Source organism: Helianthus annuus, chromosome 16 (genome assembly GCF_002127325.2).
Source record: "Helianthus annuus cultivar XRQ/B chromosome 16, HanXRQr2.0-SUNRISE, whole genome shotgun sequence".
Lineage (NCBI taxonomy): Eukaryota > Viridiplantae > Streptophyta > Magnoliopsida > Asterales > Asteraceae > Helianthus > Helianthus annuus.
In genome coordinates this window covers 98,540,239-98,554,769 of record NC_035448.2, presented here as the reverse complement: position 1 = coordinate 98,554,769, position 14,531 = coordinate 98,540,239, and the positions used below count along the sequence as shown (strand labels likewise).

Here is a 14,531-nt window from a genome sequence, read left to right as displayed (position 1 = left end):
AGCCGTTAGATCAGCAGATGATGATTTAGAGCAGATGTTCTCTTTTGGCAAACTTTAACTTTGACAGATCTATACACTAACAGAAATTGATACAACATCAACATAATCTAATTAAACTCAGAGACAATTTCACTTCTACATCAAAAGTACCGATCTGCAATAATCAGATGATATTAAAAATTACATAATAATACTTATTCACCTTAAAATTAGTAAAAATAAAATGCTCCACAAACATTATGAGGATTAAAAGATCAACAATTACATCGAGTACTGAACAACGAAACTTTAAAATCTAACAACAACACCAAGAAATTTACGAATCTAACAACAAAAATTTAGTGCTTTTAGCTTAAACTCCATCGAGTACCGAACTTCTCAATGTATATCTTCGACAATCACCATGAACTCCACGGAAGTACCGAATGCATCACCATCAGGTTTTTGGAAACCTGGTCTCTCGTGAACAGAGCAAGATACAGTACATGAAACACTTCTTCAGCTGTTGAAGAGTAGCCCTATCCTCATATACTTAATCCTTAACTTGCTTCATAAAGAGCTGCTTTAAACCAAACTTTATGCTTCTTTTAATACAAAAAAGGCAGGAAAGAACAAATCTCTAGTAAAATAAAATCTTATCTTACAGCAGTAGCAGATCCTTTTTTGCGTTTAGTAGGAACTACTGTGGGTTCGACATCATCATCACCTGCCCAAGTCATATATAATAATCATTTAGTCATAAGCAAAAATTATTTTAAATGTACATTTAATAATCTTTCTTTGTGTTTAATTTAACTTTATGCTTCTTTTAATACAAACCTATAATAACCCGCAGATGATTGTATGAATTTCAAATAACTGTGATTAGACTGAAATATAAAGCGAGAATTAGAGTATATCACTTCAAAATTAAAAATTTCAAAATTAGAGTAGCAAAAAAAAACATACTTTAAACGATGTTGGAACAATGATGCTGGAAACAACCGTAGAACAATCATCATCATCATCTGCTCAAATCATTCACAATCATCATTTAGTCATAACTTAGATAAAAAAACTTTAGTAAAAATCAAAAACAAAAACAAACATAATCATATATATCACATTACCATCATCAAGGCAAACCACATATCCCCAAACTTTGTTCTGAAAGTGGGTCAGAGAGAGCTTCCATTTTCTCTTATCCTTTATGAACAAATGTCGAGTATTGAGAAGAAGGGATTTGAGGGAGAGATACATTAGAAATGTGGTTTGAAAATACAAAAGAAGAGAACACGAGAATGTAAATATGAAGAGTGAAATGAGAATATAAGTCAGTTTATATAAGAAGATAATTGACAGAATTGAGTGAGGGACATGCATTAATTGAAAATTACATATCCCCATGCATTTTGAATTTCAAATTACCCGCAATTTCAAAACATTTGCTAACGTATACGTTTGCCAAAGGAACCATCTGCTACTTTCTTGTAGATGGGCAGTGCTTTGCCCATTGGAATGTGGGTCAGACCTTTAACATTTGAATACACAAGGCAGCGCTTTGAAATTAAATTAAATGTAATTTAAAGTGATTTATATATTCATGTTTATGATGTAAAAATGACATAAGAAAAGACTTGTTGGACAGCCTCTCTAGCTGACACATCAACTTTTCTTATGTCATTGGGATTTCTTCTTTTATAGAAAGTATAGATAGATTTAGTTGTTATTATATGTTTAAAAATATTAGATTAGATATTAGCAATATTATTATTAAATTGATGAAGAAAATAACATGTGTCATTATATGAATTTTTTTAATAAATTAGATGCCATGTGGATGTACTCTTGGATTATAAAAATTTAAATTTATATTAACAATCAGAATATAATCACCGTTATTAAACAACCGGTATCAAATATTCCACAACACAAGTCATATCCATCGCATCAACAATTCGAAATTAATAAAGTCAAATAACTTCCGGCCCAACTACAAAAAGTTGGGAAAAGTTTCCGGCCCAACTATGAAAAGTTTTGAAACAAAAACGACGTCGTTCAACTTCAAAAATGTTGAATATCTTCATCCGTAACCGGATAACACAGGAAGTCATCTGTACCAAGCAAGGAAGGGTTGTAAAAATGATGTCTGTCTCTGCAATCTTCGGTGTCAAACTCGCCACCGTCTCCCTCCGTCAATCACCCACAACACCCACGGCAGTTGTTTACGGCAATGGAAGCAGTGGAGGGTTAATGATAGAGTGTTCATCGAGGCCCCAGAAGAAGGCGACGGCCCACCACAGGAAAAGCAGACCCAAGAAGACTCAGCCCTGGGATAAGAACCGTGGGCCGACCGTTTACCCACCGCTGCCGGAACTTCCTTCCGAGTGGAGTTTTGCTACTGCAGAGGGTGGTCCACCGTCACCGTCACCGTCTGAGTCTCAGTAGGTGTGTTTTGTTGTTGGTTTGATTGGATGTTTTTGTTAATTGTGTTGTGGCTTTGAGATGAGATTATGTTGTTCTGTTTCTGCTCATGATGTTTATTTTGATTTGGTTTAACTGATACACATAATTGTGCTTCTTTCTTTGTTGGCAAATTTTGTACCAAAGGGTGTTTAGAGCATGTGTAATGGGTTGTATGTGGCCCCCTAGCGCCTAGCACACCACGACGGGCAGTAGCGTTATGGGGCAAAAAAAGGGGGGCATTGCTATTTCTATAGCGGCGGTATGGGGGTTGTTTTAAAAAAAATGGACCAATAAAAAAAAAGTTAAAGTGGTTTTTTAATTAATTAATAAAAATGAAAATTAATAAGTAGGTAATAATTGGTAGGGGGTTTAATGACTACGGGCTCTAGTGTTATAACGCTTCATAAAGCCCTGTGTGACATGGCATGACACGTGTCGCATTGCGCCCGCAAAAAGGTTATATAACTAGGGATGGCCTTAGTGTTGCTGTGTAAAAATGGTGTGGTTCCGAGGTCAGGGTTGAGTATGTCAGCAGTGTAGATTAGGAGTAGGATTGGATTGCCCATTAAGAAAAAAACTTGCTAATTTCTTAGACATTATTTGGTTATAAATTGATTAAATTTAGGACTGGCATATCGTGTATAGTACACAATAAGATACGATACACGAAATCTCATACACGAAAACGACACGATAACTTATCTTGTCCTTTTTTTCAAACACGAACACGAACACGAACACGACACGATATACACGAAAATTACCTGCTAATACCTGTTAACACAACTGTTCAACTGTTATACACGAAAATTACCTGTTAATACCTGTTAACACAAACAAAAATACGAACACGAACACGACATGCTATCTGAGAGTTACAGAGAGAGTTTAGGGTTTTATTTTTTTAATTGAATGAGGAATGAAAATAGAAAGGAATTAAGGTACCCACATGCACATGGCTGATGAGTTTTATTTAATTTAATTTGTTATCGTGTACTAACGGGTATTAACAGGTAAACAGGTATTTAACCTGTTTATACACGAAAATTAACAGGTAATCTCGTGTCTACCTGTTTGGTACACGATACCTGTTAAGGCCATATACGATACCTGTTAACTTCGTGTAGGTTCGTGTCGTGTATTCGTGTAAAATTGCCAGCCCAAATTAAATTTAACCCAAATTGCTTAAAATCAAACCGAATTATATGTTTGGTTTTCAATAGGATTATTATATTGTTGTCATGGTTGCGAAAGTCGCTAGGCGCTCCCTAGTCGGTCGACCGGGAAGTTGAGAGTACTCGGTCTACGCGGAGAGTACTCGGGGAGTACTCGGACATGTTAAATTATAAAGAAATTACTTTTTGGAGATTAAACATATGTCAAATAACATAAATTTACTAATATTTATAACAAAATACGTGAAAATGATATTCATTCTTTAATATGATAGGCATAGAAATTATGTTATATTATTATTTAAGTCAAACTAGGCCCGAGTTGACCTACTAGATCCAATTCTGGCTGAGGTTGACCTCGTTTGACCAACTCCGAGTAATTAGGCGGAGTTAAAGAAAGTCGCCTCGGTTGTCACACCCCAACCGATGGCGGAATCATCGGGGCGCGGCACTGAGCGAAACAGATTGTTCAGAAGTTTCCACAACAACTATCATACAATTCAGTTATATAACACGTCCCATACCGTGTCCCAAATAATAACAAGTTATCATAGAAATCAACTAAACAATATGGGAACTGTTCCGACAACTCGGATTCTTAATTATTACAGACCAAAAGTAAATATTGTTTTAAGTCTTCTAGACGACTACTGGGGATCTTACTGACTACAGGTGCCAGTGCAAGATCTACAGATAATTATGGCCCTGGAACAGGTACGTGGGCACTGTCCTAAGGTCACAGACTCCTAGAAGCTTATTATTGCCTCGCTTCCCTAGCACGCTAGTAGCTTAAACACCTGTCACATACGTTAAAATAAAAGTCAATACATATAATGTAAAGGTGAGTACACAAGTTTGATATAGCATATAGAGTTCGAATAGTTTACGCATAACCAAGCACGTACACAAGGGCAAACGATGCATGTAAATTATCAACATGGGACCATCGATACCAATGACTTCGAGTTGACTGTCCGAGACAGTTCGCAATACATGATTACCACCGTAATCCATGCAAGTAATTGTCCTTAGCAACCCCCGTGTGAACGGGTGCTGAGTCCAAACTATAGTACTACGTTGCTAAAGCAGGCAGATAGCACTCCACGTGTAAACATAATGAACAGCAATCATTTAGACAAGTAATACATGCAAGTAGGTTAGCGTTCAAATAGTTTGTGTCGTTTGTGAATTTGATAGATTACGTATGTAACACCCAAAAGTGCTGAAAGCAAAAGGGGATCGAGTATACTCACAGTGATTGATCGTGGATTGAAGGGAGCACTGAGAATAGGTTAGCCTGAATAGTTCGATAACACAACGATGAGTAACGCGGAAAGTAAACAATGTACTTGGATCGAGTAGGCCATTCGATCGGACAGCAATTCGATCGAGCGGGCTGTTCGATTGGTTGAAAGTCCGTTCGAACATCCATTCGATCGGCTGGCTGGCTCGATCGGCTGGTTCCTTCAAGTGGATTGTTTCTTCCTTTGATGTGAAGAATGTGTTTATGTATGATGGTTGTACTACCTTTCAAGTTGGCCGATCGAACATCTGTTCGATCGGTTAACCCAACCGATCGGTTAGCACTTCGTTGTTTCAAGTATGTCACTCGATCGGCTGGCATGTTCGATCGGGTGACATTCCAATGTTTTAAAAAGGCTAAGTGTTTTAAAGTATAGTATCTCATGATTCGAGCAGTAATGTTTACAATCGAGTGGCTCGATCGATCGAACAGTACCTCGTTCATACCACACTTTGTGAGCTTGAGGGCCTAAGTGCTAGTCGATCGGTTAGCCTAACCGATCGGCTGGCATAGTCGTTCGGTTGGGCTGTTCGATCGAACAGCCTAGCCGTTCGGCCAGCTTCTCGATATGGTTAACTTATCACCTAACACTTGGTTATTCCCGTTATTTGGTGTGATTTGGAGATATTTTGACTACGAGTTGAACCACAAAACTGAAATCCCTACTTAGTCTGCTGACTCGAGCAGGAATCACCCAAACTCGGCCAGAGACGGTTTGGAACCCAAGTTTAACTTTTAACCCGGAATCGGTATATCTCGTGGTGGAATCCGAATTTCGAACCAGGTGTTTGTTTAGATTGATTTATAAATCGGTTCAAGCTTCGTTTTCACCGGTTTGAGTGTAAAAGAGTTGAAAGATAGATGAAAACCCATCTTCCAATCCTTTCCCACCGTGAAATGTTAAGATCTTCCAAGGATCTTAGGTCATTTATGTGGAAATCGGTTAGATCTAGCTTATTCATGGTTGAATGAAGTCAAGAACATGAAGTTCTTGATGAACACCAAGAACACCATGATGACATCACTCAAGAACACCTAGATCTTGGTGATTTCATGGATGAAATTCAGATTTTGAAAGATAGAAAGATGGAGAATCGATTAATGAACAAAAACGTACAAGGATTAGGACGAAATACTTACCGGTTTGAGAGAAATCTTGGATTTGGTGAGAAAAAGTGGCTGGTCGGTCAGAGCTTTTCCAAAAGTGGAAAGTTTGACAAGGACAGCCCTATTTATAGGCTTCCAAAAGAGGAAAGGTCAGCTGATCGAACAGCATCCTTGATCGAGCAGCTGTCCGATCGAACAGCCTGTTCGATCGGCTAGCCTGTTCGATCAAGTTGCCCTGTTCGATCGGCTTGCCTAGTTTTGAGTGTTTTGCGACGATTTTCGATATTTCGAGTCCGATGAACGATGATTTGAGAATGATAGAATTCCTAATCAAATTACTTTTGGTCCCAACTACTATATCTAACATACAAGCATCCTTACAACCATTTCGGGTTCGATTTCCATTGAGTTTGATTCACCTTTTAGTCTCGATTGATTTGATTGATTCACCACAGACTTTAACATAAAAGTAAACATGCACAAGTAACACATAAGGCACACATACACGTATAAAAGCATTAAAAATCCCCACACTTGAGTTCGATGATTGATTCGATTAGCTTGATTATTGATTGGCTAGCTTTATTGCGTTGTTACTTCCTATTATTCACAGTCGATCGTTGATTCACAGTTCGATTATCGGTCGATTAATTTGATTATACAACACTTACTCCAAATAATACGAAAATCAAAATGAAACTAAAATGAAATTAATCTTTAATTCCAATAACAGTCAACACTTGACTTTGACTTTGACTTTGGAAAACACGGGGTGTTACAGTCTCCCCTCCTTTAGGGAATTTCGTCCCGAAATTAGGCCGAGAACCGTACATCGCCGTGTGATTTTACCTATTTGATGCTTCAGATCTATCTGAATAACTGCGGGTACTTGGCCTTCATGTCACTTTCGAGTTCCCAAGTGAACTCCGCGCCTCGTTTGCCTTCCCATCGTACTTTCACAATAGGAATGCGAGAGCGTCTGAGTTGCTTGGTCTGTCGGTCCATGATTTCGACAGGCTTTTCCATGAAGTGTAGCGTTTCATTGACCTGAAGATCGTCGAGTGGTATTATCGCGTCGTGGTCGGCTACGCATTTCCGAAGGTTTGAAATATGGAAAGTCGGGTGGACATTGCTGAGTTCCTCCGGTAATTCGAGTTTGTAGGCAACTTTACCGATCCTTTCCAGAATCTTAAAGGGTCCAACAAATCGAGGCGCAAGTTTCCCTCTTTTGCCGAATCGGACTACTCCCTTCCAAGGTGATACCTTTAGGAGCACGTAGTCGCCAACTGCAAATTCGCGGGGCCTGCGTCGTTTATCGGCGTACATCTTTTGTCTGTCCCGGGCCTTCACCAAATTTTCCCTTATCTGGTGGATCTTGTCAGTCGTTTCTTGCAGAATCTCGGGTCCAGTCAATTGTGAATGACCGACCTCGTGCCATACAATAGGCGAGCGACATCTCCTACCATACAAGGCTTCGAAAGGTGCCATTTCGATGCTGGAGTGATAGCTATTATTGTACGAAAATTCGACCAATGGTAGGTGTTTGCTCCAGCTACCACCAAAATCGATAACACACGCACGGAGCATGTCTTCAATAGTACGAATCGTTCTTTCAGTCTGCCCGTCGGTTTGCGGGTGGAATGCGGTACTCAAATTCAGCGTCGTACCAAGAGCTGCTTGAAAAGTTTCCCACAATCTCGATGTAAACCGAGCGTCGCGATCAGAAATGATGTCTCGAGGCGTACCATGATTCTTAATGATCTCGTCGGTGTAGATTTGGGCTAGCTTGGCCACCTTGTAGTCTTCTCGTATTGGCAGAAAGTGGGCTGATTTGGTTAGACGGTCGACTATAACCCAAATACTGTCGTGACCTGATGGCGTGGTCGGAAGCTTAGTTATGAAATCCATAGCTATGCTTTCCCACTTCCATACGGGTATCGGCGGTTGTTCGAGTAAGCCCGAGGGTCTTTGGTGTTCAGCCTTGACTCTTGCGCAAGTTAAACAGCTACCAACATACAGAGCAATATCCCTTTTCATCCCAGGCCACCAGTACTTGTAGCGAAGGTCCTGGTACATTTTGTCTGCACCGGGATGAATGGAATATCGGGATTTGTGGGCTTCGTTCATGATGATCTTTCGCAAATCTGTCCTCCTCGGAACCCAGATTCGGTCCAGATAATAGAATATCCCGTTGGCTTTGCTCACGAGCTGAGTTCCATCGTGATAGATTCGTTCTTTCTTCAACGTACGCTCGTTAAAGCATGCGTGTTGTGCTTCGCGGATGAGAGCTTCGAGGTTATACCGAGCCTGGATGTTTCGAACACCTATCACGTAATTCTTTCTGCTGAGGGCGTCTGCAACTACATTCGCCTTGCCTGGGTGATAACGGATCTCACAGTCGTAATCGTTGAGAAGTTCTACCCATCGGCGTTGACGCATATTGAGTTCTCTCTGGTTAAAGATATGTTGTAAGCTCTTGTGATCGGTGAAGATCGTACACTTTGTACCATACAGGTAGTGTCGCCAAATCTTTAAGGCAAAGACAACTGCGCCTAGCTCGAGGTCATGGGTTGTATAGTTCTTCTCGTGGATTTTGAGCTGTCGAGATGCGTAAGCTATAACCTTGTCTCGTTGCATGAGAACGCAGCCAAGTCCAAGGTTTGAAGCATCACAATAGACAACGAAGTCATCGCTTCCGTCCGGCAGTGTAAGAACTGGTGCATGGCACAGCATGTGTTTGAGGGTTTGGAAAGCAGTCTCCTGCGCGGTTCCCCACACAAAAGGCTTGTCTTTATGAGTAAGGGAGGTAAGTGGTACAGCAATCTTCGAGAATCCTTCGATGAATCGTCGGTAATAACCTGCTAATCCGAGAAAAGAGCGAACTTCTGACGGATTCTTAGGCGTAATCCAACCTTTAACTGCCTCGATCTTCGCGGGATCAACATGTATGCCCTGACTATTCACAATGTGACCCAGGAATTGAACCTCCTCTAGCCAGAATTCACACTTGGAGAATTTGGCGTAGAGTTGATTCCCCTGAAGTAACTCGAGAACCAACCGTAAATGCTGCGCATGTTCGGCCCTCGATCTGGAGTAGATCAAGACATCGTCGATAAACACGATGACAAAACGGTCTAGGAAGGGCTTACACACGCGATTCATCAGATCCATAAAGACTGCGGGTGCGTTAGTCAAACCAAAAGGCATGACAACAAATTCGTAGTGGCCGTATCGGGTTCGAAAAGCGGTTTTGGGTATGTCTTCCTCCTGAATCCGCAACTGATGGTAGCCTGAACGTAGATCAATCTTGGAGAAACACTGAGCACCTTGTAACTGGTCAAACAGATCGTCGATTCTGGGCAATGGGTATCGGTTCTTGATGGTTAGCTTATTCAATTCCCGATAGTCGATGCACATTCGGAACGACCCGTCCTTCTTTTTGACGAAAAGGACTGGCGCGCCCCATGGAGAAGTGCTCGGGCGAATGAAGCCTTTTTCAAGTAACTCCTGGAGTTGGTTTGAGAGTTCTCGCATCTCAGATGGAGCGAGTCGATACGGAGCTTTAGCCACTGGGTTGGCTCCTGGAATAAGGTCGATTCGAAAGTCGATATCACGACTAGGAGGTAATCCAGGAAGATCATCAGGGAACACCTGAGGAAATTCTCGGACAACTGGAACATCTTTGACTTCAACTTTCTTTCTCTTGTCCGTCTCTGCTACAACAATGTTGGCCAAGAAGGCTCGATATTCCTTGCGGAGATATTTGCGAGCTTGAAGACAGGACATGAGCTTGAGATCTTTCGCAGTAGTTTCGCCATAAACACATAGAATATCACCATTAGCTAACACAAATCGAATCATCTTATCGGCACACACAACTTCAGCATGGTTTTCACGAAGAAAGTCCATGCCTACTATGACATCGAAACTTCCGAGCTGCATTGGAATGAGATTAATCGGGAATATATGATTGTTGAGCTTGAGAGTACAATCACGGAGCACAGAGTTGACAGCAATGGTTCTTCCGGTAGCGACTTCTACTTCGAAGGGTGACGAGAGATAAGAGCGCTTACGTCTAAGAAGTTTCTCAAACTCAAATGACACAAAGCAGTTATCGGCTCCAGTATCAAACAAACATGATGCATATATACCATTCACAAGGAACGTACCATTGACCACGTTGTTGTCAGCTTGAGCCTGACGTGCGTTGATGTTGAAGGTTCTGGCGTGAGCTGCTTGCTGTTGAGGCTGTTGTTGTTGTTGCTGGGGTTGTTGAGCTTCTTGTTTCACCACCCTGTTCGGGCACCGGTTCGCGAAGTGGTTAGGGTCACCACATGCAAAGCAGGTCCGAACATTGTTTGCCGGGGCCTGTGCAGCTTGAGGAGCTTGAGGAGCAGGGAGTAGAGCCTGGTTGACAGCGGCTTGAGCTTGAGCTTGACGGGGACCATAGCGGCAACTCGCAGTGAAATGCCCGTAAACGTTGCAGTGGGCACAGAATCGGCAGGCTACACCCACCGGGTGATGATAGGAACACGTAGCACAGAGTGGGTGGGGGCCGGTGTACGCACGCTTCGCTGGCGGCGCATTGATTACTGGCGCTGAACGCTGTGGTTGTTGTTGTTGTGGCGGTACTGACTGAAGAGGAGCAGCATTGGTTGCGGCAGCGCAACTTTTCTTCTTTCTTCTTCTTGAAGACTTAGAGGCTTGAGCAGTAGGATTGTCGGTTGATGCGGTAGTAACTTGATGCAACGACTTGGATGGCTTATCCCAGACACCAGCCTTAACTCGCTTGTCGTTGATCTCGGCAGCGAGTAGGTAGGTTTCCTCGATCGTTGCGGGTTTGGCGGCGTGAACAAAATCTGCGACACAATCTGGGAGAGCACGGATGTATTTCTTGATGGTCATGTCAGAAGTCTTGACCTGGTCGGGACATATGATACTCAATTGCTTGAAACGAGCAGTGAGACCAGCATTGTCTCCCTCCTTTTGCTTGATACACCAGAACTCATCCTCCAACTTTTGGCGTTCGTGGGGAGGACAAAACTCGTCCATCATGATTGCTTTCAATTCCTTCCACGTCAGCTCGTATGCAGCGTCGTTCCCGCGCTTGTTCCTTTCTGCGGTCCACCAGTCCAAAGCTCGCGACTGGAAGACACCGGTAGCATTGAGAGTACGGAGGTGATCTGGGCATCCGCTTTGACGAAGGGTGACTTCTACCGAGTCAAACCAATGAAACAGAGCCGTAGGGCCATCTTCACCGGTAAACTCTTTTGGCCCACATGCCTTGAATTGTTTGAAGCTAAAAGTAGCTTTGTTGGAGTCTTTGGGCGTGAGGGTTCGGGATTCCTCAGATGACTTGCTCGCATTCTCGAATACTTCACTCACAGCCTTTGCTACTGTTCTAGAGAGGATAGCAGCAAGACGACGATCTCTCTTCTCCCGACGAGTAAGACGTTGGCGAGGCCTTGATGATGACGACATGGTCTGCAATAGACATCGCCATTGGGCTCAACACAACGAATTTGAATCTCGCACGTCTTAGTTTACTAAAGCTTAGAATCACGTCGCATTTCACGTCACGTAACACATACAATCACATAAGCACATAATCACAGAGGCACATAAGCACAGAAGCAATTAGAGCACATAAGCAGTTAAGCAAGTAGAGCACTTAATTTCCTAAACACGTACGCAATTTTATCACAGAAGCAGTCAGAAAACAGAAACCTATAACCACAAGTCGAGTGTCGTTCGTTTTGCATATCGGATAACACCACCTCGTATCGTCTAACTTAGTCGTTTAGCGTAACATAGCACACTGGTTTTGCTTAGATCACATCAACAGGGATTCAAATCGAGGTAGAATAGCAACAAAAGTCACGCAATTTGATGACAAACGGAGTAACCAACGAATCTTAAAACACGTAACTAGGTAAATCACATGAAATCAATAAAGCATTACTCAAAATCGGAAAATGGATTGTCTGCAGCTACTAGACTTTGACTAACCATGGCAATTTAACTATTCGCAGTTGACTTGTCGTCACTTTCGACTCTAGGGGGCATGTTTCTGCCTCGATTCTTGGGCATTATGCATGCACATTCTAGGCCATACTCGTGAGTTCAGGTCGTTGGAGTTCGTCAATTGCCTTGGCGAGACGAAATAAAGTCGGAATAACTGCCAAGGTTAGGGTTTCACCCCTGGCTCAGCAATTTCTTCCTTGTTTTAAGAGAATTAAGAGGATGGTTTTCATCAAATTTCGGGTTTCAGCCCTAATTTGGTATAATTCTCCCCCGTTTGTTGATAGAAAATCACACAAAATAATTGGCAAAAATTTGTAATTTAGGCAGGAATTTGCGGGTTTCACTCCTAATCCCGTCCAAATTATAAAATTTGGCTCGGAGTTTAGATGTAATGATAGAATAGAAGGAAACAACATGAAATAAACACATAAACTTGGTCTCTTGGTTCCTAACTATAGTCTAGGTCTCTAAGACAGCGATCCGGACTAGATCGTGTCCAACCTAATTCCCTATAGTTATGGCTCTGATACCAATCTGTCACACCCCAACCGATGGCGGAATCATCGGGGCGCGGCACTGAGCGAAACAGATTGTTCAGAAGTTTCCACAACAACTATCATACAATTCAGTTATATAACACGTCCCATACCGTGTCCCAAATAATAACAAGTTATCATAGAAATCAACTAAACAATATGGGAACTGTTCCGACAACTCGGATTCTTAATTATTACAGACCAAAAGTAAATATTGTTTTAAGTCTTCTAGACGACTACTGGGGATCTTACTGACTACAGGTGCCAGTGCAAGATCTACAGATAATTATGGCCCTGGAACAGGTACGTGGGCACTGTCCTAAGGTCACAGACTCCTAGAAGCTTATTATTGCCTCGCTTCCCTAGCACGCTAGTAGCTTAAACACCTGTCACATACGTTAAAATAAAAGTCAATACATATAATGTAAAGGTGAGTACACAAGTTTGATATAGCATATAGAGTTCGAATAGTTTACGCATAACCAAGCACGTACACAAGGGCAAACGATGCATGTAAATTATCAACATGGGACCATCGATACCAATGACTTCGAGTTGACTGTCCGAGACAGTTCGCAATACATGATTACCACCGTAATCCATGCAAGTAATTGTCCTTAGCAACCCCCGTGTGAACGGGTGCTGAGTCCAAACTATAGTACTACGTTGCTAAAGCAGGCAGATAGCACTCCACGTGTAAACATAATGAACAGCAATCATTTAGACAAGTAATACATGCAAGTAGGTTAGCGTTCAAATAGTTTGTGTCGTTTGTGAATTTGATAGATTACGTATGTAACACCCAAAAGTGCTGAAAGCAAAAGGGGATCGAGTATACTCACAGTGATTGATCGTGGATTGAAGGGAGCACTGAGAATAGGTTAGCCTGAATAGTTCGATAACACAACGATGAGTAACGCGGAAAGTAAACAATGTACTTGGATCGAGTAGGCCATTCGATCGGACAGCAATTCGATCGAGCGGGCTGTTCGATTGGTTGAAAGTCCGTTCGAACATCCATTCGATCGGCTGGCTGGCTCGATCGGCTGGTTCCTTCAAGTGGATTGTTTCTTCCTTTGATGTGAAGAATGTGTTTATGTATGATGGTTGTACTACCTTTCAAGTTGGCCGATCGAACATCTGTTCGATCGGTTAACCCAACCGATCGGTTAGCACTTCGTTGTTTCAAGTATGTCACTCGATAGGCTGGCATGTTCGATCGGGTGACATTCCAATGTTTTAAAAAGGCTAAGTGTTTTAAAGTATAGTATCTCATGATTCGAGCAGTAATGTTTACAATCGAGTGGCTCGATCGATCGAACAGTACCTCGTTCATACCACACTTTGTGAGCTTGAGGGCCTAAGTGCTAGTCGATCGGTTAGCCTAACCGATCGGCTGGCATAGTCGTTCGGTTGGGCTGTTCGATCGAACAGCCTAGCCGTTCGGCCAGCTTCTCGATATGGTTAACTTATCACCTAACACTTGGTTATTCCCGTTATTTGGTGTGATTTGGAGATATTTTGACTACGAGTTGAACCACAAAACTGAAATCCCTACTTAGTCTGCTGACTCGAGCAGGAATCACCCAAACTCGGCCAGAGACGGTTTGGAACCCAAGTTTAACTTTTAACCCGGAATCGGTATATCTCGTGGTGGAATCCGAATTTCGAACCAGGTGTTTGTTTAGATTGATTTATAAATCGGTTCAAGCTTCGTTTTCACCGGTTTGAGTGTAAAAGAGTTGAAAGATAGATGAAAACCCATCTTCCAATCCTTTCCCACCGTGAAATGTTAAGATCTTCCAAGGATCTTAGGTCATTTATGTGGAAATCGGTTAGATCTAGCTTATTCATGGTTGAATGAAGTCAAGAACATGAAGTTCTTGATGAACACCAAGAACACCATGATGACATCACTCAAGAACACCTAGATCTTGGTGA

The 14,531-nt window shown here is 42.0% G+C and overlaps 1 protein-coding gene across 1 annotated transcript; it reads left to right on the top strand.

Annotated features, from left to right (window-relative positions):
• The first annotated feature begins 1,882 nt into the window (after nucleotides 1–1,882).
• On the top strand, nucleotides 1,883–2,576 carry LOC118488400 (50S ribosomal protein 6, chloroplastic-like). The gene has a single exon (XM_035985936.1). It carries the CDS (start codon nucleotides 2,050–2,052, stop codon nucleotides 2,425–2,427), a length of 378 nt encoding a protein of 125 aa, XP_035841829.1. The 5' UTR covers nucleotides 1,883–2,049; the 3' UTR covers nucleotides 2,428–2,576.
• The last annotated feature ends 11,955 nt before the right edge of the window (nucleotides 2,577–14,531 follow it).

Bases quoted from the DNA above. Each gene is read 5' to 3' on its own strand.
- LOC118488400 (XM_035985936.1), top strand. From the start codon at position 2,050: ATGTTGAATATCTTCATCCGTAACCGGATAACACAGGAAGTCATCTGT.